At 48.6% G+C, this 25237-nt stretch overlaps 1 protein-coding gene across 1 annotated transcript in view; it reads left to right on the top strand.

Annotated features, from left to right (window-relative positions):
* Positions 1-25237, top strand: part of Myo81F (unconventional myosin 81F) — a 147413-nt gene that overhangs the window by 77857 nt on the left and 44319 nt on the right. Inside the window, exons 5-22 of the mRNA XM_075674270.1 lie at positions 1703-1811; positions 2653-2996; positions 3889-4119; positions 6410-6559; positions 7310-7402; positions 7504-7578; positions 7760-7810; positions 8442-8681; positions 9121-9266; positions 9668-9785; positions 10360-10518; positions 12064-12175; positions 13214-13320; positions 16836-17020; positions 19916-20147; positions 20714-20926; positions 23202-23290; positions 23954-24242. Coding sequence (XP_075530385.1) covers positions 1703-1811; positions 2653-2996; positions 3889-4119; positions 6410-6559; positions 7310-7402; positions 7504-7578; positions 7760-7810; positions 8442-8681; positions 9121-9266; positions 9668-9785; positions 10360-10518; positions 12064-12175; positions 13214-13320; positions 16836-17020; positions 19916-20147; positions 20714-20926; positions 23202-23290; positions 23954-24242 — 2943 coding nt within the window. The remainder of the gene's footprint in view (positions 1-1702; positions 1812-2652; positions 2997-3888; positions 4120-6409; positions 6560-7309; positions 7403-7503; positions 7579-7759; positions 7811-8441; positions 8682-9120; positions 9267-9667; positions 9786-10359; positions 10519-12063; positions 12176-13213; positions 13321-16835; positions 17021-19915; positions 20148-20713; positions 20927-23201; positions 23291-23953; positions 24243-25237) is intronic.

The raw sequence follows: 25237 nt of genomic DNA, 5'->3' as shown, positions 1-25237 counted from the left end.
TTGAAGGATGGTGGTCAGATTGTTCTAGAGAAACTGGCCACCCTGTATACGCAATGCCTCATAACCTCGAGCGTACCGGAATCTTGGAAGAACGCTAACATAATCCTAATCGATAAGAAAGGGGACGCCAAAGACTTGAAAAATTATAGACCGATCAGCTTACTGTCCGTTGCCTACAAAGTATTTACTAAGGTAATCGCAAATAGAATCAGGAACACCTTAGACTTCTGTCAACCAAAGGACCAGGCAGGATTCCGGAAAGGCTACTCAACAATAGACCATATTCACACTATCAATCAAGTGATAGAGAAATGTGCTGAATATAACCAAGCCTTATATATAGCTTTCATTGATTACGAGAAAGCGTTTGATTCAGTCGAAACCTCAGCAGTCATGGAGGCATTACGCAATCAGGGTGTAGATGAGCCATATGTAAAGATACTGGAAGATATCTATAGCGGCTCCACAGCCACCGTAGTCCTCCACAAAGAAAGCAACAAAATCCCTATAAAGAAAGGCGTCAGACAGGGAGATACGATATCTCCAATGCTATTCACAGCATGTTTACAGGAGGTATTCAGAGGCCTGGAGTGGGAAGAATTGGGGATAAAAGTTGATGGAGAATACCTTAGCAACTTGCGATTCGCTGATGATATTGCCTTGCTTAGTAACTCAGGAGACCAATTGCAATGCATGCTCACTGACCTGGAGAGGCAAAGCAGAAGGGTGGGTCTGAAAATTAATCTGCAGAAAACTAAAGTAATGTTTAACAGTCTCGGAAGAGAACAGCAGTTTACGATAGGTAGCGAAGCACTGGAAGTGGTAAGGGAATACATCTACTTAGGGCAGGTAGTGACCACGGATCCGGATCATGAGACTGAAATAACCAGAAGAATAAGAATGGGCTGGGGTGCGTTTGGCAGGCATTCTCAAATAATGAACAGCAGGTTGCCACTATCCCTCAAAAGGAAAGTGTATAACAGCTGTGTGTTACCAGTACTCACATATGGGGCAGAAACCTGGAGGCTTACGAAAAGGGTTCTGCTGAAATTGAGGACGACGCAACGAGCTATGGAAAGAAGAATGATGGGTGTGACGTTAAGGGATAAGAAAAGAGCAGATTGGGTGAGGCAACAAACGCGGGTAAACGACATCTTAGTTGAAATAAAGAAAAAGAAATGGGCATGGGCCGGACATGTAATGAGGAGGGAAGATAACCGATGGTCACTAAGGGTTACGGACTGGATTCCAAGGGAAGGGATGCGTAGCAGGGGGCGGCAGAAAGTTAGGTGGGCGGATGACATTAAGACGTTTGCAGGGACAACATGGCCACAATTAGTACATGACCGGGGTAGTTGGAGAAGTATGGGAGAGGCCTTTGCCCTGCAGTGGGCGTAACTAGGCTGCTGCTGCTGCTGATGATGATGATGATGATGATGATGATGATGATGATGATGATGATGTCGTGAAATCTTATTTGAGATTTGAAGTAGAACCCTGTGAGGTCGTTTTGCTCAAGAGTTCCGCGCGACAGTGAAGTTCTGATGGACGGTGGCAGACAGTGCGCCTGCTATAGCAGGGGCTCCAAAGGTTCTTTCAAATGCCAAATAGTGCCGCATATTCTTGTGTCGAAGTCCTTTGTCGTTGTCTTTCATTTTTTGGTGGGCCGAGCAAGTTATGCACCCCTCTTTTTTTTTTTCAGACGGAAACGACAAAGTTCATACTGCAGTACCTTTGCACCGTCACCACAAACGTGTCCACGTGGATCGAACAGCAGATCCTGGAGGCCAACACCATCCTCGAAGCATTCGGTGAGTGAGTAGGTGACGCCGCGCTGCCTTCAAGAAGACACGCGTTCCTCCACAATGCTGTCACATTCATCTTCGCGCAAGTTGCCTGAGAAATATGAAAATTCTGGAAACAGTTCTTGGCTGCCTCTGCGCGTCGGCTGTTTGTTGGATAGGTGGACGAGAATGAGATTCAGTAGACATCGAAAACAATCGCAGTGCGCATTAACTCGAACACCAAGAATCAACTCCCTTCTGACGGGCGAAGCACTTTCCGTTGTCGCTGCGGGGTGGTACCGCCAATCCTTTCATTGTCCTTTGGTCAGAGGTGCGAAACATTTCTAGCTTCTCCATTTGTATTACTACTTGTTGCTCGACTAGTTGGTTCACATTTCTTGCCATGGACAATACGCGAAAACACGTGAGGAAACGCGACCGGATGGTCTTTGCTGTCCGGTCGTTTCCTTACTTGTTTCCGAGTCTTTCCACCGCAAGAATGATCCACTTGCATCTACCGCGGCATATCTGTTTCTTATCTTAGAACTGCAGATAAGTTTCCTAGAGCATGTAGCTGGCCAGCGGCTCTTTTTTTTAACGCTTACCGCCGTCTGGAGAGGTTAGGAGTGCCACAGGCTGTGTGGTTCGCCTGATCTGTCTTCGGAAGCATGCAGCACTTACGAAAAGGCCCTAGTTACTTAAATCTAATCACCTCGGAACGCGAGAGATTTATCTGCACGCTGCATGAAGAACATCCGCCGGGTCACAAGAACTGATCCGGAAGAATCCACGTCCTCTCTCGTATAGCCTCGAGTTTCCTCCAGGGCGTTAAGCCTTTGCGAACGTGTCTGTCTCGACCACCCCGCAGGCAACGCCAAGACGGTCCGCAACGACAACTCGAGCCGGTTCGGCAAGTTCATCCAGGTGTGCTTCGACGGCCGCTTCCAGATCAAGGGCTGCATGATCCAGGACTACCTGCTGGAGCAGTCGCGCATCACGTTCCAGTCGAGCGGCGAGCGCAACTACCACATCTTCTACCAGCTGGTGGCTGCCGCCCGGAGGAGCGCCGAGCTCCGCGACCAGTTCGCCATCGGCCCCGTCGAGCGGTACACCTACCTCAGCCAGAGCGGCTGCCTCTCCATCGACGGCGTCGACGACGCCCTGATGTTCGACTCGCTCAGGCTCGCCATCTCCGTGCTCAACATACCGCAGGTATGCGTGTGCGCACTCTTGAAAAAAAGTTTACACCCCTTGGCGCGTATATTTGCCACACAACTATAATCGTCATCTGCCTTGCTTGCGCTTCGATCCTTTCTTGAAAGAAATGGCGCCACCGTCTGGAAGACGTTGAAGTAACGAGCGTGGCCTCTTGCTCGATTGTATCTATTCGTACCATGTGTTGTGCCCTCCTCAAGCACCTTACACTGCGAATTTCAGCCCCGTCCGGCTTCTGCTGCCTAATTTCGTGCTGCATACCCCGACTACCACGCATTAAGCTGGAGTGGACGTTACACAATAAGCATTAGCGTAAGCAATAAGCATAAGCAATAAGCATGCAATGTTACGACACGATGACAAAGTGAACGTAACAGCAGGAAAGAAACCAAGTTGTATATTATAGGCGATCCGCGCATCGTCGTATAATCAATAAACCAGTACAAAAAAAAAGTGCTTGCGGCCAAGTCCTCAACGCATTTATGTATGTATTTATATATGACAACTGCGGGGCGTTCTACACTTTGTGCATGGTAAATGATTCCAGCGACAGACTGTCCCAGGGAGGAACGACTCGTTGAACATGTTAGTGGAATTTATGGAAGTCGGCAACGGTTTCAGAGTGATGTGACTGCATAATATGACGCTAAGAGGCCTTCCGTGACCTACATAGATCTGCTTTTATTTGTACTATACTGTACTGTACTGTACTGCACTATACTGCACAATACTGTTCTGTGCTGTACTGCACTGTACTCGTCAGAGTCGGTGGGAGTCGGTGCCTTCGCCGCAAGCGCGCCGGTGGCTTCAACCCGTACGAGAATAAGCCAGCATCGAGACCGCCCTAACTCCCCCCCCCCCCTCATTTTAAAAATTTTTCTCATCGCAGGAAATGGTGGACGGCATCTTCAGCGTGCTGAGCGCCATCCTGTGGCTGGGCAACCTGCAGTTCGCCGACTGCGAGGAGGAACGCAGCTCGCTCACCCCCGGCGACGAGGAGATCCTGATGACGGTGGCCACCCTGCTCGGGTTCCAGCCGGAGGAGCTCACCTACGTCGCGCTGCACCGGCAGATCATCGTGCGCGGCAACGTGACCGAGATACCGCTCAAGTACCACGAGGTGTGCGCGCCTTACGGCACTCGGTCGCCTGCGTACGGTCGATGTCGAAAGTCTGCAGGGACCGCGGAGAAGAAAGGGGGTTAACCGAGGGGCCCGGTTTTTTATTAATCATATCATGAGGAGCCAACAAAGACACCAAGGAAAACATAGAGGATTTTACTCGTACTTACCAATTGAATTAAAGAAGTGATAAATTAATGGCAATGGAAGTGGATGAAAAAGCAACTTGCCGCAGGTGGGGAACGATTACACGTCTACGCATTACGCATCGAGAGCATCGCACGCGTAATGCGAAGACGTGGGATCGTTCCCCACCTGCGGCAAGTTGCTTTTTCATCCGTTTTCATTGCCATTAATTTATCACTTCTTTAATTCAATTGGTAAGTACGAGTAAAATCCTCTATGTTTTCCTTGGTGTCTTTGTTGGCTCCTCATGATACAGGGACCACAGCAGCATACAGGAATTTTTTTTGTTCTAGCACGGCCATGCGACATGGAATTGGGTCGACGCATTGCATTGGTTGAACAGGCGCACGCATAGGCTGTGCCACTTGATTTCAGCCTGAGCTCCTATACTGCGAATAGAAGTAGTTTAATGACTGGAAAATGTAGAGAGGCTGCGAATAATTTTACTTTTTTACAGCGAAGCTGTTAGCCTCTAGTTGGTCGAGACTTTTCTGTCTGTGCTTCCCCCCCTCCCCCCCTCCCCCTATACAGACCTCGAACGGCAGCTGCAAAAGGGGTTTGCGTTTGAGTGTCCGCGCTACAGAATTATGTTTTCTTGTGTATTCAAATTACAGTCTGGTGCTATCGTATATTCAGGTTGTGTGCAAGCCGTGCTTTAAGAATCTTCGGACGCATTTTGCTTTGAGAAATTCAATTAGCTCAATAACGCACTTGCGCTTGGCGGAGGGCCTACAGCAATGAGGACGTATGCTGCACTTCCGCACACGTGCGTGAGAGCGCGACGTACAAGTCGCTTGTGGTGGTGGTGCTTGTGTAACGTTTTGTAACGTCGGCAACAGCTTCGCTGTGCATCCACTTTCGCAGGGTGAAATGGAGGAGGAATGTTTTGCAGAACCCGTGATCCTCAGACTTTTGTTGTGCGAGTGGATGTTTTATGCATAAAGATGAACGCGAGAACCTCTTGGGGGTAGTTGCATGTGACTGCCGTCAGTGCGCTCTTAGACGCGCATAATTGGCGACAGCCGGTGACCGCAAATATCTTCAGAGGGGCGGCCGTGGCAATCGCCAGGGCATCCCGAATTTGGCATAACTAGCGCGCTAGTGTTTGTTACGCCTGTTCGTGTACGCGCAGAAGATGATCGCCGAGACCTTTTGGTGGGCGGTCGTGGTTGCAACAAACTTATTCTGAAATATGCGTAATTACACCAACTCAGAAATCTAATATCGAACAAAAAATACCAAAGTTATGACGGGACCTGTATTTCTGTGGTCCTTATTGCGTCGCAGTGGCTCACTGGCTGTGGCGCTCTGCATCTGAGCACGAAGTCGCGGGTTCGATACCCAGCCGCACTTCGGTGACGGCCAACGCAAGAACCCCTTGGTATTGCGCTTGCGATGCTGGTTAGTTAAAGAACTCCAGATGGTCAAAATTGATCTGGAGTCCTCCACTCCGCCATGTCGTCTTTGGTAGCTTCCGTGTTGCTTTGATAAGTTAAACCCCCGAAATCAATCAATCAATCAATCAGTCGACTAATCAATCGACTGATCCAAGGATCGATCTCTCTCTTCTGTGTTCTTTTCTGTGCTGCTGTAATTATTAACTATTACCTACTTGTTCGGTATGCCACTTAGAACGCGTAGGATATCTGTGCGCGAATTGTTGGTCTGCTTTCGCGCAGTTATGGACCATTACCAACTGCTTCAGTTTACCTTTCGAGAACGCGCGGAAAATATATATCCGCGAGTTGACCGGTTTGCTTCCCCGAAGAGAGCAGTGCCTGTTAACGCATGAGTGCTTAGTCAACTTGATCAAGCGAGTCTGGCGGCGTAGTTTTACAACCTTCAATTACGAGGAGCTGGTAGAACTTGACGGTGACTTACAGTGAAAAAAAAAAGGAGAAAAATACTCGGCATGCGGAATAAGTGGGTGACCCTCCTAGCGAAATAACTCATCCGCGAACCTCCCAAAGTGGACGCGTAATTTCGCCCATTTCTCGCCCAGCTCTATAAGACGCCGCGTCCCTTTATACATGGGAGGTCCCCTCTCGCACTGCACAATAGAGATCCTCGCCCCGCGTGTTATAAGGCGCGCATTCTCGTCCAGGCCCAACAAAACCGGCACGCCATGGCCAAGGCGTTGTACTCGAGGACGTTCGCCTGGATCGTGAACTACATCAACATGTGCACCAGCCCAGGAAGAGACAGCAACAGGTTTCTCGGCGTCCTCGACATCTTTGGCTTCGAGAACTTCGGGGTGAGTTTTCCGCTTAGTCGATATTTATTTATTTATTTATTTATTTATTTATTTATTTATTTATTTATTTATTTATTTCATGGAAGAGCGTGCCGCCCAGCTCGCCATTCACCGCCGCGCTCATCACGCGCGAACTGTGCATGCAAAGTGCGCGATTTACCTACACGTCAAATCTCTGATGAATGCAAGGTGTTGTCACACTTAAGTCCTATATTGAGGGAGAACAGAAGAGATTTTAGAAATTCTTTGTTTGCTCGAAGACATTACGCGCGGTAGTCCATTTTGTGGGGTCAGTATTTAGGTTATCGTCTCCCGCCGTGGTTGCTCAGTGGCTATGGTGTTGGGCTGCTGAGCACGAGGTCGCGGGATCGAATCCCGGCCACCGCGGCCGCATTTCGATGGGGGCAAAATGCGAAAACACCCGCGTACTTAGATTTAGGTGCACGTTAAGGAACCCCAGGTGGTCGAAACTTCCGGAGTCCTTCGCTACGACGTGCTTCATAATCAGAAAGTGGTAGTGGCACATAAAACCCCATAAAGAAATTTAGATTATCGATCCTGTGACCTGCCACTATATGTAGGCGCTGTAAAATCATACCAGTCGGTACTGCGAATGAATCTGCACGAGGCATATCACTGCGGTGGATGAGGCACTTGAAGAGTTCGTAATAAACCTTGAACTGTCTCCGTGCGACGAGGCTTGTGACCGTTTTCCTTTGTTCTCCTGTCCCGCGTTTTGTAATTCTCTAGGTGAACAGCTTCGAGCAGCTGTGCATCAACTACACGAACGAAAAGCTCCACAAGTTCTTCAATCACTACGTCTTCGCCCTGGAGCAAGAAATGGCAAGTGCACTTGTGGCACATGCGGGCCCTTTCCACTCTGGCGTTGGCGTCTTGCGACGAAAGCAGTGCTCTCATCTCTCCATTTTCTTTTCTGTTTGCAGTACCGCCAAGAGGACATCCAGTATTCTCACATCCATTTCACTGACAACACTGCCTGTCTAGAATTGATCGAAAAGGTGACGTGCGAACTGCTTTTCTTTTTGTATGCTTTAGGAAATTTGTGATGTTGTTTTCGTCGCCTCCATTGCAAGAAACAGATCAGCGTATTACATGACTTTGGATGCAAAATAAAGGCGGAAACGTAACGCCATCTTTTTTTACGCGTGCAAATCTGATTTGTCGCCTTTTTCTTTACAGCCTCCAAAGTGCATTCTGAAGCTCCTCGTAGAAGAATGTCGCATGCCTAAGGTAAAATTGGAATTGATTATTTTTTTTTCATTTTTGATTAGCCGATTTCCTGATTTTCACACCACGGTACCTTAAGAAGTCCGTCGCGAATAGCTATAGAGCACTGGTCTTACGCGCACGTTTTCGATATTTGTCATGTCAGCCCCTCTGCGGGATATTTATTGCGCCGCGTGTGACTTGGCTTTCCAAAACAGTTCGACGTCTTTGATGAGAGGGACACGGGCCACTTCTTAATTAGGCGGGGCACAGTGGGCAAATTTTAATAATCTAAGCATGACTTTTGGTGCTAGATGGGACATAGAAACACGCACACACACACACACGCATACAGTGCCTTGTGTGTGTGTTTCCTGTTGTATGCCCCATCTAGCGCCGAAAAACCATGAGGAAATCCTCTTCTCTTCAGTTAGTGAAATAGTTTCGTCCTCCCTAACTACCGCGAGGGCGCATGTTCAACAAATAAAGTGCACGGGCATTGTGTTTTCCGACGTCCAGACAATACACGTGGCGTTGTGTCAGCCTCAGGTCCTAGGGGAGTGTACTGTGTATTTGACGCGTCGTTGTTCGTTTCTCTCGCCCTCCCCCTTCCTCCCTCCCTCCTACACACACACACACACACGTAAACACGCAGGGCACGGACATCAGCTTCGTGAGCAAGCTCCACCAGGAGCTCGAAGGGCACGCGTACTACGTGCGCGGCGACGACCGTCGGCGCTGGGAGCAGGAGTTCGGCATCCGCCACTACGCGGGCACCGTCGTCTACACCACGCAGGGCTTCCTCGAGAAGAACAAGGACGCCCAGCAGGACCAGCTGTTCGAGCTCATGCGCAAGTCCACGAACGCCTTTGTCAAGGACCTCGTCAAGTTCCAGGTGCTCTCTATTTCCATAGTCACCGATGGCTTTTCTTTTTTTTGTTAGCTCTCGTCCCCGCATCTCCTCCCCCTCAGACAAGACCAACAGCACGCGTGTCACGTAAAACTCTTGCTTGTGCTAGTTGGTCCATGCTTGAATGAGTAAAGGCAAGGCGCGAATTAAGACCAGGACTGAAGAAGGACACAAACGACAGGACTGGCGCCGGTCCTGCTGTTTGTGTCCTTCTTCAGTCCTGGTCTTCGCGCCTTGCCTTTACTCCTTCAAACGTGTGTCACGTCGCGTGGTTTCTTTGTTGGTTTCTTTTTTTCCGCTTCACTTTCTTTTTACCCAACTTCTCCGAGTGTCATCTATTTCCTGTCTCCCTTGCGAGCGCACCGCGTAAGCGATACGTCGTCGTTCAACCTCTCTCTCTCTCTCCTGTGCTTTGGTGCCGTAGGACCTTCTGGAAGTGACACTGACGCGGCTGGCGGCCGGAGGCACTACGATGACCAAGACGATGAACAAGAGCAAGCCCACCGTCGCTGACGCCTTCCGCTACCAGCTGACGGCGCTCGTTGAACTTCTGCACTCGACTGTTCCATGGTACATGCACACTCCGATCGTCAGGCGCATTCGCGTTGTCGCATGTTCACCTAAGTTCCTCTTTAATTTGTGCCGTTCCTCGTACTGTGCCGTACTCTGCCTCGCGAGTACGCCAAGGTAACGGTAGGATCTACTGCACGGATGAGAATGTGCTTTCTCGTGCCAGTAGGCTGCGTCCAACTCGAGGCACGGAGAATGTTGCTGCATTCAATGACTGTCACGTGAATCGTATGAATATTATTAGCACTTCACCTTGGGTGGAAGTTCAGTGGGCAGGGGGTAATGATGCGATCAGATGCGCGTTGTAAGTGACCTGATTTTAGTGAATCATGGGTTTTGTGAAGTAAAGATCGATTTCGCGAACAGCTCGCACTCAGGCACATGGTTTTGTCTCGCTGCAGGTATGTTCGGTGTATCAAGCCGAACACTCAGAAAACGGCAAACAACTACGACGACGACCAAGTTTTGACGCAACTTCGGTACCTTGGCATGCTGGACATCATCCGCATCAGACAGCAGGTAACCTAATCGATGTCATCACTTGCGTGGTCAGAACTTGAATTGTGTTCCTTTAGTGAGCCAATAAAGCGCGTAACCACTAGTCTGATTACGAATCTATTAATATATGCCCAGAAAGCCAGGCAAACACCTGGAGGTACCTGAAGGCAACGGGCTTGAATGCCCGATTCAACATGGCACGTCAAGCCTTGTCAAGTGCACGTCATGAGTCTGAATCTCGTTCGTTCTTTTCCCTCCTCCATCCCTCTTCCCACCTGTATAGGCTCGCCAACAGGACAAAGCCTAATTAAGCTGTCTGCCTATATTCTTCCTTACTTACTTCCTTATCTCTCTTAATGCCTGTTGGACGAATTAAAGCGCCTTTCGAGAGATGTGCGTTTATTACTGCGCTACGCTCTTGTATGATATAGTAATGTCACGCTCACATTAGTGCGTCAACTTGTGGTAACTCGTTAAATAAGATCTGATTTTCCCCAGTAACGGCTCCGGCCGTGGAACTCTCGCCCAAACCTCGTCAGTTTCTTGGCGTACCTGTCCTCAGCACTGTGCGCCGCAATCTCCTGTCCGTATCCAGGGCTACCCCATCCACAGCACGATCGACGACTTCCTCCGGAGGTACCGGTGCCTGGTGAGGCATATGGGCACGCTACCGACGGATCACCTCAAGGCGTGTCGGTTCATCCTCGAGAAGCTCAACATGCCCAAGATGGAGTGGCAGATCGGAAAGACCAAGGTATACCGCCCCGCCTGCGTCAAAGCAGTCCACGTGTGGCGACCAACCCTTTGATCAGAATCAGAACGATATTATTAGAAGTTGGGTCCCATTACAAGTATTTAGTATACAGAAGGAGCTCCCATAAAGACTGTAGCGGGACCTCCTGTACAAGAACAGTTATGATAGCTAACATCTGAAAGCAACAGTAGCATATAATAAGGTAGTACACAAACAACAAGAAAAGAACGGTCACAGAAAAAAATACAGAATTGATTACAAATAATAACTAGGTTTAGCTTATCTCATAGTAGCAGGAAAAATTGTGTGGAAAGAAAATACCAACAGTTTATTTACAACAGCAAAAGAAAAAATAGAAAAAGAAAAAGCGCGGAAAAAAGAAGCGAACAACGATCTAACAAAGCCATCAACGGCATGTTGCATATGCCGTGACGAAAAGCGCCGGGCGTTTTTGTAAACTCGCAGTGACGCTTCGCATTAGCCTGAAAGCGTCAAATTCTGTCGAAATCGTTTAGCTTCCCATATACGTGCACCGTGCACAAAACAAACCTCGCGTTGGATGAGATGAACACTCGGTGAACGTGCTCGCGAAAGCGCTATTCTGTCGTCGGGAGCTTAGCGAAAGGTAGTTGGCGACTCAAGGGTGTCGGGTGGTAGCCAGTGGCAGTGCCGTCATCAATAAAATAAAAGCCCATTGTCTGTTTCCCAGCCACTGACTGATTTATTCTCCCGAATAAATGAAAAAAATAAAGTAATATCAGCATAGATCAGAGAAAAGTTGCAGGTGTAGCTGCTATTCTAACTGAAATTAACAGAAAGAAACGAGGTATGGCAAGTCACGTAATGCATGGAGCAGATAACCGGTCGTCTGCTCTAGTAACAGAATGGCTGTCAATGCAATACGTGTGCTGTCGATGACGGCAGTGGATTAGGTGTTGCGATGAGATTGTGAAATTACAGGTGTAGGATGGAGTATTCTTATTAAAAACAAGGGTTATTCTATACATGTCTGGTTGAGGTCTTTGTCCTGCAGTGGACATAAGCTAAGCCGATGACGATCAACGTGCATCATCATCAGCAGCAGCAGAGGGCGCTGTTTTTTCTCTAAGCTCGCCACTTATTGCTCCCATCCGTAGTCTGTTTGGAAAAGCGTAGCTCACTCAGGATAATACTGGAAGCGGGCTTGAGGCGTTGTGGCAAATGCGGCTGGTATCACTGGCCTGCTTTTTAGAGCGTATAAGACGCCACACCCTCTAGACATTCTGCTGTGTATACCGCAGCTGGCCAATGGCAACGACTGCAGCGATACCACAAGCATGCCACCAGGCGTGGTTCTGTCGTGGTTGCTTTGCGCTTGACATGTTTTTTTTTGGAAGCGACTGTGTGGGACTTTCTCAACATATCTGTCAAAATCTCGTTCCTTTGTGGCTACACCACAGTCCACAATGGGCCACAGCGCCAACCATCTTGTTCCGTTCCTCATGTTCCGTTCGACCAGAGTACCTTATGGTTGCTTTTCTTTTTGTTCTTTGTAATTCCCGGCAGGTGTTTCTCAGGACGTCCGTGTTTGACCCACTCGAGGACTCCAGGCGAAAACTCCTTCGCGAGATGGCCACAGTCGTGCAGAAGATCTGGCGGGGCTGGCGGCTACGGAGAGGTAAGCTGTGCGACGACGTGCACGCGTAGTGATTCCGAGTGCATGCACGGTTGCACTGTTTTGTACAAGGAAAGAAGAAAACAACAACGGAACTATACCGATTCAAAGTCTTAAAGTTCAACTTGGGGCCCTTACGCAAAATCAGGCAGTGCTTGCTAAAAGACATGTTTTTGCCGCAATTGAACACTCACAACAGGAAGACTTTTAGCAAGCACCAACTAGGCCAACAAGCAGTTCAGGCAGTGCTTCTTGGAACTAATGAGCAGACTTGTTTAGAAGTTTTCATTCCTAGTAGCCGTGGCGTTGCGTTGCTGACCACGAGGTCGCGGGATCGAATCCCGGCCACGGCGACCGCATTTCGATGGGAACGAAATTTTGACGAAAACGCATGTGTATACCTTGCTTTGGTTGCACGTCATAGAACCCCAGGTGGTCGAAATTAATCCCGTCCCTGCCCACTACGGCTTGCACCATAATCGCATCGTGGTTTTTGCCACCTAAAACCCCAGAATTTAATTTTTGAGTTTTCATTGAGTTTTTCTTTATTGAAATAAAAATAAAGAAAGAGACGTATAGTCACCTTACAATGGTGACGGCTACTCCTTTTCTCACAGCGTAAACAACAACATAAAAAGATATGTAGGAAAATGAAAAGAAACCACTTCATACGGTCAGAAATCCACAGCACAGTCCAATACGCCCATGAACATAACAGTGTAAAAGTCAAATGCAAGTTGCACGACTGAGTGTTTCAGTTGTCGAAAACCTTGGAGCCGTTTGTGGAACTTAAGGTGTCGTAACCTTAGAGCGAACTCGTAAGCACATCACCGTTTTGTTTTCTTTCCATCGCGTCTCTTTAGTACGTGCGTTCTCGCTGTCAAACATGATGCTTAGGAATAACACTTAAGCGCGTTTTTCGCAAAACGCCATAAGAAGCTCGCGTTTGCGTGCTGTATCGGCTTGGTGGATACAGCTGCCCCGGACCTTAGTGTGGAAGGATATGCAGATGCGTTCCGTTGTTTTTTCCCCGTATTGCAGCGTTCCTTCAACAAAGAGTCGCGGCCATCCGCATCCAACAGCACTTCAGGGGTCACCGCCAGATGATCCACTTCCTGCAGATGCGGCGAGCAGCCATAACCATCCAGGTGCGGGTTTCGTTTCGTTCGGTGGAACGCAAGAGGTGCATACTGCGACATCTTAACCCCACAAAACTTAACGTATCACTTTTTATATACGCTGAATTTAATGCTGTAAAACTTGGATTTAGCGTTGTAAACCTATTGTACAGCCCATACTAGCGTTTTTGATATTCTAGAGGGAGCGCTCAGCTGTGAATAGTTCACCAGATGAATTACTACTTAAGTAATTAGCACACTCATTAACTTTTACTCAATTAGCGTTTCCTAGTTTTCTTCATACCAATATACTCTCCGTGGCCACAAATACGCGTGAGTTGTTTTGATTTCCCTTGACGTACGGAATGGTGTCCGCGGGCTTCGTGGGGTTAAACTGGCCGTTTCAGCGTTAAACGTCCAAATGTCATCCAGGTGCACAACATGCGACATTCGTAATTCAATCGTTTTTGTGGTTGTTCGTTTATTCTTCCGCAAACATATACACGTATGAAAATGAGGTCATGAAGAAAGTTGCGTTAAAAAGGCTTAAATAGACGTTAAAAAAAGCTATTGCTTTATGAAGCAATAGCCTTTTGCATTTCTGCAATCCTTGCCCAACCGCTCCGAAATGCTTTGGAGCAAGTAGTTTATTTTAGCCCCGTTGTTGTTAGAGCGTAGCAGAATTTTATGATGGGCTAGCTGGTGAACAGAGATGACAAAAGTTGCGTGAAAATTCGTAACTTTTTATTCTTCCGAATTTTCAGCGCTGTATACTTCCGTCATGCTTTGTTAGAGGTTGAAAAAACTTCTCCTTTGCCATGCGCTGCCGCTCCTCTTCCGGTTTCGCGCGACCCGCGCTAGAACAAGTTTTTGCCGATCCTGACCCTACCATTGTAACACGTGACCGACTGCTGGAACAGTGGCGTCCTCTAAAACGACTCCCGATTTTGGCGTCACTGGGTGGGTGGGTTTCGAAAATAAAGAGTTTTAGCTTAGGGGACGCAAACGGTTAGCGTACGGAAGAACTAGGGGCGACGGTACTGCTCATGCACAGACTCTGACGTCAGGGTCTGCGCATGCGCAGTACCGTTGCCCCTATTTCTTGCGTAAGCAAGCCGCTTGCGTCCCCTAACCTAAAACTCTCTAATATGTACTCTAAGGAAAGTTTGCGCCCTTTGGGGGTTATGTTTGTCCCCGAGCAATGATCGTCGTCGTCTGTCTTACGTGTTGACGCTGCGCATCCGGTACTTCCAGGCCACCGTGAACGACATTGCGCATTGTCAGCGTGACGCGGCATTCTTGACGGGAATGTATAGCGAGCGCAGAGTTTTTCAAGGAAAGAAACGCAAGTAAGGCGCAGCTGATGGTCATTATTTGTGCTGGTGTAAACTTACACCAAATGGTGTGTACTTGTTTTTAGAGCGTGAGACTCGTGTTTTTAACGTCGCTTATCATGGTGTCGGGATCCAATTAAGAACGCGTCAGCTTTTGTCAAAACGTGGATGCCTTGAACGGCCGTGCGTGAACAATCGATCGCGGTGTCCAGGAATCTGTGGATGCGGCACGCGACTTCTTTGGCAGCATTAATTATACCTGATAAGTGACTCGATTGCGTCACATCTAACTGTGGGGATGTTTATCTTCATATAAATTAAGAGGAGACGTTCGGGCGAAGCAATTCCCGGCATGCCCGTGCAACACTACAGATCCCATTGATCGCAGTGACTTGCCGCGGATATCCTGTGGACATTCCCTGCCAGGACGTAGGTGTCTCGGAGGTGTGCTTGAAGACGTCCTGCGGACGTCGTTCAAAGAATAGTTTGGCCGCACTTTGCGTGTCCTGCGGACATCCGTTGCGTGCGCGCGAGGGGACATCGTGGATATAGAGACAAGCTGCGCATACATTGCGTGGACATTGCAGGGGCTTTTGCGCAGCGTTTGTTATAATGAGCGTTTCGTTTGCACCAGACGTCGCGTGACAGATGCAACGGGCAGAACGTTCCAAGATCACCAAGATCAGCGACATGTGCGCGAACACGAGAGAACGCACGCTGAACTGCCTGTGTAAAATCCTCATTTTTACAGGCCTTGCGCCAAGTGCAAGAGGCACATGTTGAACTAGCTGAGGTTTTCAGAGTAAAAGACGTGAGAAAATGCGCGAGCACGATGTACCAGGGCTGTAACCAGGAACAGGGTTAGGGGTTCCTGACGCCCCCCGGAATTGCAGCTGCGCGGCGATAAACTGCCAAGCACAACTTGCGTATGTACGTAATTATATTACGTTACGATGCATCATGTGTCTATGTGATTACACATCGGCGATGGGCTTGATCCACGCGTAAAAGTAAGGGAATATTTCGAAGTGTTCGCAGCTGTGCCCGCAATTATACCCCTCCCGAAAATAATCCCTGGTATAGGGCCACTGCAATGTATACGTGAGGTGCATGCATGACGGCTTCGGCTTGTAAACCGAACGCAGAAAACGTAATTCTTTCGGGAGGAAAACTGAAATGCACGAAGCCTCTGAGAGGACACCTATATTCACACGTGGGCCGAAAAATCGTTCCATATACAATATTCCTGCGACGCCTCGAGATATATATATATATATATATATATATATATATATATATATATATATATATATATATATATATATATATATGCGATATCCGAACTTAAACTTCTCGGATACCCAATTTCTTTTCCAGAACACTGCGCGAATATTGGGAAGACGATCTGCAGGTGTCTCAACGGGGGAAGTGTTTTCACTGGGGTCTCTGCTGTAAGCAAACATCACCCGACTCCTTCTAATTACTGCGATTTTTAACCCTTTCGTCGTGCGCTGCAGAGAAGTTGCGCTTGCACCTATCGTTCTTTTTTTTTAATTCGCTAGGATTGACACGCGGAATAACGTCCATATCAAACTAAACATAAGAATGCAGGTCCGTTTCGTAGAGATACTGAAGCAGCGACTTATGAAATGTGTCGTCCATAATCCATTGTTCGTATAGTCCTCGGCTTGATCATGTATGCATTGTTCAATCCGCACCCTTCGATTTGATTTATTTATTTCCTGAGATGGTCTCTTGTCGAGAAATTACTCGAAGGGGTGGGTGGTTAATGACAAACAAAGATACTACAAGTTACTGTGAGATGATTTCGATGAGCCGCTTGAATGCAAGTGGGTTGATGATAGTGGCAACTTCGCTGGGCGGGCCATTCCAGGCTCGTGTTGTGCTCGAAAAAAAAAACGATTGTTGAAAAGTCATGTAATGGGCTTGTGGAGGATATACAAGAGAGTTTTAGATTAGAGGACGCAAGCGGCTTCCGTACGCAGAAACTAGGGGCCATGGTAGTGCGCATGCGCGGACCCCCTACGTCGGTGTCTGCGCATGCGCAGTACCGCCGCCCCTCGTTCTTGCGTACGCAAGCCGCTTCCGTCCCTTAACCTGAAGCTCTCCACTGTGTTAGAGTGACTGGTGTTAGGGCAACTGTCGAATTGAGAGCCCGCCCGGGGGGTTCCTTCGTCGACGACGACGCAGGCCTACGTGCGGGGCATGTTTGCCCGCGAGGTGGCGGCGGCGCTTCGCGAGATGCGTCGAGTCGAGGCCGAGATACGGCGCCGCGAGGAGCAGGAGCTCGAGCGGCGGCGCATCGAGGCCGAGCGCGCCGAGGCGCAGCTCGCCGAGGACGAGGCCCAGCTGGCCTCCGCCGAGGACATGATGCGGTGAGCGCCGCTTTTTCCTTTTTTCTTTTTTCCTTGAGAGCTTGGGTGTTGTGTACCACGCGGGGGTATTGTCGTTCCGTATATATATATATATATATATATATATATATATATATATATATATATATATATATATATATGCTACTAATCTACTATGTAGTTCCATTATAAGTGAGGAAAACAAAATTTTTGCAAATATTTCCCGCTTACGTAAATGTTGCACTGGTGTAGGTCGCCCGTGTCGGTATACTGTAACTTGGAAAGAAACATTGTCAGCGCCACTGTACGAGGACGGAAGTGAGACGTTGGCAACGCAATGCGCAAACACAATGCGAACGCGAACCTAACCTAACCTTACCTTACCTAAGCTACCCCAACCTGAGCTAACCTAACCTAACCTAACCTAACCTGAGCTAACCTTACCTAGCGTAACCTAAATGGAACAGTGTTCCAGATAAAAGCGCAAAACATATGAAACGGTGTTCTATACGTTGAGTTTTTTTTTTTAACTTGTTAAATGCACGTGACAATAAACATCTGAAACTCTGCTCCAGTGACGTAGCCACCGGTATCTAGAACAAGTTCCACGTACCTCTAACTTTTTATCCGGAACATCGTTTCGCACATTTCCATCTGGTAAGCACGTTTACCTATGGGGGACGATGTTCTGCGAGGAGAGCAAGTTCGAAATTCTCGCGCTAATAAATCGTAAAGCTCACACTCACGCCGACTAACCAATAATCGATTACCTACAAGGCTACAACTTCACTTACCCCGCCGTGTCAAGAAGGCGGCACGACCCACTGTCACGGTCACATTTCTTGTTACGAGCCTCGAATCAATTCAGTCGTCGGACATAGCGCTAGGACCTATAGTGTAAACTCGTGCGAAGGTGCCCCTGTGCAACTCGTTACGTGTGCAATCAACAGAATGTTCTTACCAGCTTCCTGTATGTTATCTCTTTGCCTATAGTGTTCAAACGAGGCAGGAATACGGGTAAGTCGGCGGGTGCTTGCTCGACATAGCACGTGTCTGCATGCGCACATAGATCCCATGCCCACGGCGTAGTTTGCTTGCTGCACCCACACGCACGTAGCAGTGCACACCCTGCCACCTGCTCCTCGCTTACATGTGTGAACATCTTGCAGCGAAGTTGCATACGGGAGTCCCATAGAGTTTCCAACAATAATCACTAGAGGGAACTCTGGCGCTGCGATCGTTCAGCTACCGTGCGGAGGATGGCTGGTGCGTGAATTTGTCTTGTCTTCGTTCTTGTGGCTTCAGACGTGCTTGTGGCTCTGCGAACGCGCATAATCGCTGCTAATTGCAGTGTTTCCGCTTGTCCGTGAGTGCGTGGTGTAATTGTTTCAATATCGGGCTTCTCTGCTAGAGGCCCTGTGTTCGAATCCTTCTTTCGGACAATTTTAATTATGTTTATCTAATTATTTATAACGCAGTATGTACCTTCTTGCAAACGATCAGTTTTCTAACTTACGAAGCCGTTTCAAGCCAGAAGGAGGAAGTTTAGCCGAAGCCATGTGCTAAGCATCGTTCCCATGCTGGCTTGGGAATCGAAGTGGCATGGTTTACGCGTTCGAACTAACCGAGTTTTACTTTCAATGTGCCGTTCCTCGCCGGGACATTCCAGTGCCCTCGAATTAAGCAGAAATTCAAATTAACGGAAGTCGACCGTAATGCTGAAGGCTGGGCTACATTGCTACTGGCGTCATGAATCAAACGCCTCTTGTGGACCTGCCCTGGCTTTAATCAGATGCGGCGACGCAACCTGCAAACAGTGGGCCCTCATCCCACGAGACCACCTGACTACTGTTCTTGAGCCCAACCACCGAGTCCCATATTGATGTATATCGCCGAAACCAACCTGAATTTGTATATGCAGTCATTTTCCAACCAACTAGCCCACCAGTGTCTCCTCATCCGGGACTTAACTTTGCTTCGCTTCGCTTCCCTCAAAACCTTACTGACAGCATGCTGTGCCCTGTAGCCTTCGTTGTGGTTCCCGAAACACCGTTCCCTTCCTGCAGCCGTCTCATTGTCTCCACGTTGCCTCGCCACGTTTGTTTCCGTGGATGTGGGAAGAACTGGAATGGAGCGTAACGCAACGCAATCGAAGCCGAAAATAGTCGGCCCAACACGTGATTGTGTCGCAGCACGTTTTAGCGTCTTCCACCGCCAGCGCACGCGCTCCTCGCGGAAAGGCAACGTGCGCGACAGCTGCACGTAGCTGCCGCACCCGTTGTGTCTTTTCTGACGTTGCACAGAAGATAATAAATGTATACGTTGCAATATAAACGACTAATGTTGCGCTCGCACATCAGGTGAAAATGTGCACACAGCTGTTGGCAAGGCTGCCGGCCCGCGTGCGCGTCGAGTGAAACATGCCGTGAACCACAACAGACTAGGCCGAGTCCGCAGAGCGCGGGGTCACGTGTTGGGCCGACTTTTTAAAGAGAAAGTGTGAAGGCGATGGGGGCTTCACGGAGAGCCGGCTTGCCTTCCCTCCTAGCATGGGAGAAGGAGCTAAACTAGGAGGATGCATCGCTTCACGCTGCCAGCATTGGCAGGCCAACTCTCTGTGAAGTCATTCCCCTCGCCTTATCACTCGAAAAGTTGGCCCAACACGTAACCCGTGAGGCACCGGTAGTTTTTTTTAATGGATTCTTACGTGTCTGGCATGGGAGCACTAAAACCTACCGCTCGCCCTGACGTGACGACCACGTGTTGGGCCGACCCCTCTGGCTCCAGTCGCGTTGCGCAAATGCTTGCTCGTGGTCGTTACCGTCCTCCGCGTCTCCTCGTCCGTTTCCTTCCCCCGTGCCCGTTTCGTTCGAAACTTGAGCTGAGGCGAACGTGTCACGTGGTTCGGCGCTGCAGCGCCGCCAAGGAGGAGCTGGCGGCCATCTCCAACCTGGTGGAGAAGAACGTGCTGCGGCGCGGCGGCGGCCCGGACTCGTCCTCGCAGCACCAGCAGTCCGAGTGCGTCGACCTGGACGAGATGTTCTCGTTCCTCAGCGAGGTGCACGACCCGCACGCGCAGGCGCAGGAGTACGTCAGCGGCATCACGCACGAGGTCGACATCATGCTCCAGGAGGCCGAGGCACACGAGGTACGCACACATACGCTCCACTATCGGGCCGCTATACACGCTATAGAGAGGAGGACCACACCCCCATATATGATGAAGGGGTACGGACACATCTTTCCGTCCCCCTTTCCCTTTCCCCAGTGTAGGGTAGCAAACCGGGCTCAGCCCTGGTTAACCTCCCTACCTTTCATTTATCATTTGCTCTCTCTCTCTCTCTCTCTGACAAATATTTGACGAGTTGTCGAAACTCTACTACACGCCGGTATCGCAAGTCGAAGGATCGCATTTAGCAAGCATGCAGGTTGAGAAACACTTCCAGGATGCCATAGTTTGGTACTAAAGTTGGTCTCTAAATGTCGATCTCCCGGCGTCATCGACATCACCGTGCCGTCATGACGCAGGGCAAAATTTTGCTGACGTTGCGTAGAGAGAAGGCGAAAACAGCCGTGTACTTAGATTTAAGCGCACGTTAAAGAACCCCATGGGTGGTCGGAATTTCCGGAGTCGCCCACTACGACGTGCCTCATAATCGGAAAGTGGTTTTGGCACGTAAAACCCCTTAATTTAATTTTTTATTTTATATTAAGGCCTGTTCGCTGGCTTCCACCGACCTGTCGGCCTCTACCGGGGACCTGCAGCACCAGGGCGACGTGGCCGTCACTCCCAGCCCCGTCGTGTCCCCCTCGCCGCCTCCTCCGCCGTCGCCCAGTTTCCTCCAGGAGCGCAGACCTGCCAGCCTGCCGCAGTCTCCGAGCACGCCCAGGGAACTCAACGGTCCCTGCACGATGGTTCCTCCGGAGGTCAGTGACCTCGGTCCCAACGACCGGAATGGTTTGGCGAGGTTACGCGCTCAAGCCGCACTCTGCGTGAAGAACTGAACGACACGACATTAAGAGGAAGCTTTAGCTCGGGTCCAACTCCGACGCCGCCTATTCAAATACACGTAAAACGCAAAAACGTTTTTCTGAGATAACCTCTGGACCGAGTGTAATGAAATGCGTTGCATTTGAGAGAGAAAGTTAAATTAGTTAAAGTTAAAGTTAAAAGTTAAAGTTAAGGAAAGAAAGACTGTTGGAAGCGGAATTTCGATTTAGATCTTAAATTTTGTTACAAGGAGTTTAAAAAATTTCAAAAGTTTGAAAAAAAAATAGGGGCACGAAGTTTACAAATTAATAGCTCTGCATCAAGAACAGATATTGCGGTTCTGTAAACGGCACCCATGAGATCTTTCAAAACGGACAAATTCAATATCTCAATTTGTATCTTACGTGAATTCGTTACGTTGTGTACAAGGGTTCTGAAAAAGATGCATTTCCATATTGCTAAATTTTTTCAGATTCATGAGCAACATATCGATTTTGTCCGCTTTAGATGTACTATTAGATGCAATTGACAGAATTATATTATCATTTTTTTGCTGAATTACAGAGTTGTAAACTTGATAGTTTCGTCTTATGAAAATTTTCTTACTTTTACCTTCTTTAAATAAAAAAAACGAGGACCTAAATTGAAAATTCGAAATCAACAGTCACTATACTTTAAGTGTGTCTTTTAGATGCAACAAACCTCGTCAGATTTGGTGCAGTGGTTGCCGAGAAAAGCTAATTCTCCTTTTTCATGTATTTAGATAGGAGCACCCGAGCTAAAGCTTCCTTTTAAAGTGGAAAGTTGGGCGAGTTGGCATATACATTCAGAATGGTAACAGCGTGAACAAAACGACGACGGAGTGAAATGACATAGGACGAGCTCTGACTCACAACTAAGTTTACTGAAACACACATCAGGAGTGTAAGCGATCTCGGCAGAAATTAATTTACCTCGATAGCTCGACACGGTAACAGATGCCCTGTATCCACGTGGCCCGGTTGTGCGTTCCTCGATTGACCATGTGATTGCCTGTGTCGCTTTTATTCCTTGATGTGTGTGTTTCAGCAAACTTAGTCTTGAGTGGGCGCTCGTCCCTTGTCCCTTTCACTCCGTCGTCGTTTTGCTCGCGCTGTTACCATTACGAATGAACGACACGATATCCTCGCGCTCGAGATGGACTGAAGCGGCGGCGGCCTGTAGCGAGCCATTCGCATTCCCTCTGGCAAATGCGCCAGCGCAACTTCTTCGCAACGCGATGATGCGATTTACAATGTGGTGGCAGTCACATTGCGGCGTGTAGGGAGACTGCTCGTTCGCTGGCATTCATCCTTGAAGAAACGCCAGCAAAGTTCGTCGAATTTTCAAACATATATTTTTTTATATGGATGGAATGTGACGGCAGCACCGCCGTATCGCCATGAAGTCACGCTCCGTAGTTTGTAGATTCCCGATAGTATGCATTCAGTTATATCTTACGGGAATGCCCGTCAAGACAGTGTGTGTACCCGACAGGGATATCTGACAGCACCTTGCGTTCCATTTCTAAGCAATGGTTTTTAGTGACGCGCTCGTATAGGTAATTCATACTTTCAATAAGCACATAAGTTGTGCGGAAACTAGCAAGTTGGAGGGAGTTTTCACGAAAGGGAAGATTGTCATCCACACGACAGTAGCATGAAGCTACAAGGGAAACTGGTTTCTCTGAAATTAAGCTTCGCATGCAGTTGAAGAAAAACTCGTCTTTGTCGGATCCGACCGAACCCCGAAACCAATGTCATTTCAGGACATTGGTAACGGGTATTCCTTCAATTGTGGAGCTGTATTTAAAAAGAAACGTAAGTGTTTCAATCAATCAATCAATCAATCAATCAATCAATCAATCAATCAATCAATCAATCAATCAATCAATCAATCAATCAATCAATGAACAAAGCAAGTTTTTCTCATTTGTAGCTTCGTCCTACATGCTTTCTGCTCGTACTTACCGGTGGATGACAATTTTTCCCTGTCGCACTCGTACATAGCAAGCGAAAACGCGCAAAGTAGCCTCCAGAGTACAAATAGTACGGCATTCGGCTTGGATGATTCCAACAGTACTCCTGCTTTCGTGAATGCCGCCGTTTGACCCGCACACGTACCTTGACGTTTTTTTTCCCCAACCTCAGTTGAAATTAAAAATAAGCGCAACGTGCTTGTCTTCCTTTTCAGGAGCCTCCTGTACGACTAAGACACCCGAACAATGAGAGGAGACGAATGACGAACCATGTGGATGCCGATGATACCGACAGAGACATCAGGTACGTTCCCCTCGTCCGTTAGTGCAGAAACAGACACGTAAAACACGTTTCGGCATGTAACAACCCCGGAATTCATTCCTTAATTCTGCAACGATTCGTTCTCTCGACAACATTTGGGTGGCGGTCTCCAAAATCCTTCCGCACAGGGCGCCAGACGACGCGCGATTTCAGCTTTTCAATTCAATTCAATTCAATTCACTCTTTAGGATAGGATAGGAATAACTTTAATAAAGTGCCGGCAAAGGACGATTATTTTCTCTTAGACAGAGAAGGAGACAGAACTAAAAGCTCGCAAGCTTGACAGAGGCCCTGCACCCTTTACCAACACTTGGCAGTACAGTAGAACAGGCAGAGATTTTCATTTTTCCAAATAAACACTGAAACAAGATAACATATATAACACGCATAACATGTCCAGGGAAAACACGCGAAGGCGGGATATGGAAACAGGCTGAAAGCAGGAGCCATCGTTTCGTCAAGTGGATTTGTCTTCTTCAAGGCGACATATGCTTTCTATATATATATGCATAAGCATACGCCGTCTTGAAGAAGACAAGTCCACTTGTCGAAACGATGGCTCCTGCTTTCACCTCGCTCTCGTTTTGCTCGTCGTATAACATGCGTGTCACGTGGTGCAACGCGACGGCCTCGAACTCTCCGCAGGCGGCGACAGCGCGTCGAGAAGCAGCTGATCGCCATGGAGGAAGCGGCGGCGGACGGCGACGAGGAGCACCACGACATGATCGAGTTCGCCGAGAGGCACTTCAACGCCCACCTGCGCGACTTCGGCGGCGGCCCGGTGATACGGACGCTGTCCCGCCGCCGCAAGTCGTCCGGCGAGATCCTGCCCAAGTACGAGATGGTCACCTACAGCCGGAGCAGCGCCATCCCGACGTCGCACCTGCACATCTACGACCCAGAGAACGTGGCCATCGCCTGTTCCATATTCAAGGTATGCGTGGGGCCTATTCCTTAATTCGCTGCTTGGCTGTGGTCCCAATGGCCCCGGTGCTTCGTGCAACGGGACCGAGGTTATGTGCAGCAGTATAACGCTACATATCGTCTTGCATCCAAACATTTGAGTGTTTCAGTGAGGCCGACGAAAGCACATCTACCTTCAGTGCCCGCTGTCGGATGCCCTAGTAACGACGACCGTAGGATGTACGCCGAATAAAATTTATCGGATGTGTTCTTAACGATCGAAAACGCGACGTCCCTTGTTTGTCGGCAGAGCTTTTTGTATTACCCGCTGTGGTTGCTCAGTGGCTATGGTGTTGGGCTGCTGAGCATGAGTTCGCGGGATCGAATCCCAACCACGGCGGCCGCATTTCGATGGGGGCGAAATGCGAAAACACCGGTGTGCTTAGATTTAGGTGCACGTTAAAGAATCCCAGGTGGTCGAAATTTCCGGAGTCTCCCCACTACGGCGTGCCTCATAACCAGAAGGTAGTTTTGGCACGTAAGACCCCATAATTTAATTTTTTTAACTTTCTGTATTGGGTCTTGGATATATGTTCAGATGTCATCTGAACGTCCACCGGATATCCGTTGTGCAGGATTTGGACGTTCGGATTTAATCCGGATTTCCGTCGGATATTCGCGGCCCATTGGGGAGTGTGACTTTTCAACCTGTCGGTGAGCAATTAAAGTTTGAGGACTACCGGAGTCAGGGAGCGTTGGAGGCACCTTTTTGTGACGCTGAGTTCCAGCTGTAGAGCGCACCAAACTAGAATTGCAAAGACAAATGTTAGTCGCAACGCAAAAAAAAGAACGCTTCTAACACGTTGTTGTTGAATAAAGCTTCGCGAGATGCTACCGTCATGCACTGCGGCTGCTTGGTACATGTTCTGGTATTTAGTTTTGTCAGTGTACTATTCATAATCACCATCAGCCTGGTTACGCCCACTGCAGGGCAAAGGCCTCTCCCATACTTCTCCAACTTCTCCG

Source organism: Dermacentor variabilis, chromosome 11, assembly GCF_050947875.1.
Source record: "Dermacentor variabilis isolate Ectoservices chromosome 11, ASM5094787v1, whole genome shotgun sequence".
Lineage (NCBI taxonomy): Eukaryota > Metazoa > Arthropoda > Arachnida > Ixodida > Ixodidae > Dermacentor > Dermacentor variabilis.
This window is presented reverse-complemented; position numbering and strand designations above follow the sequence as displayed.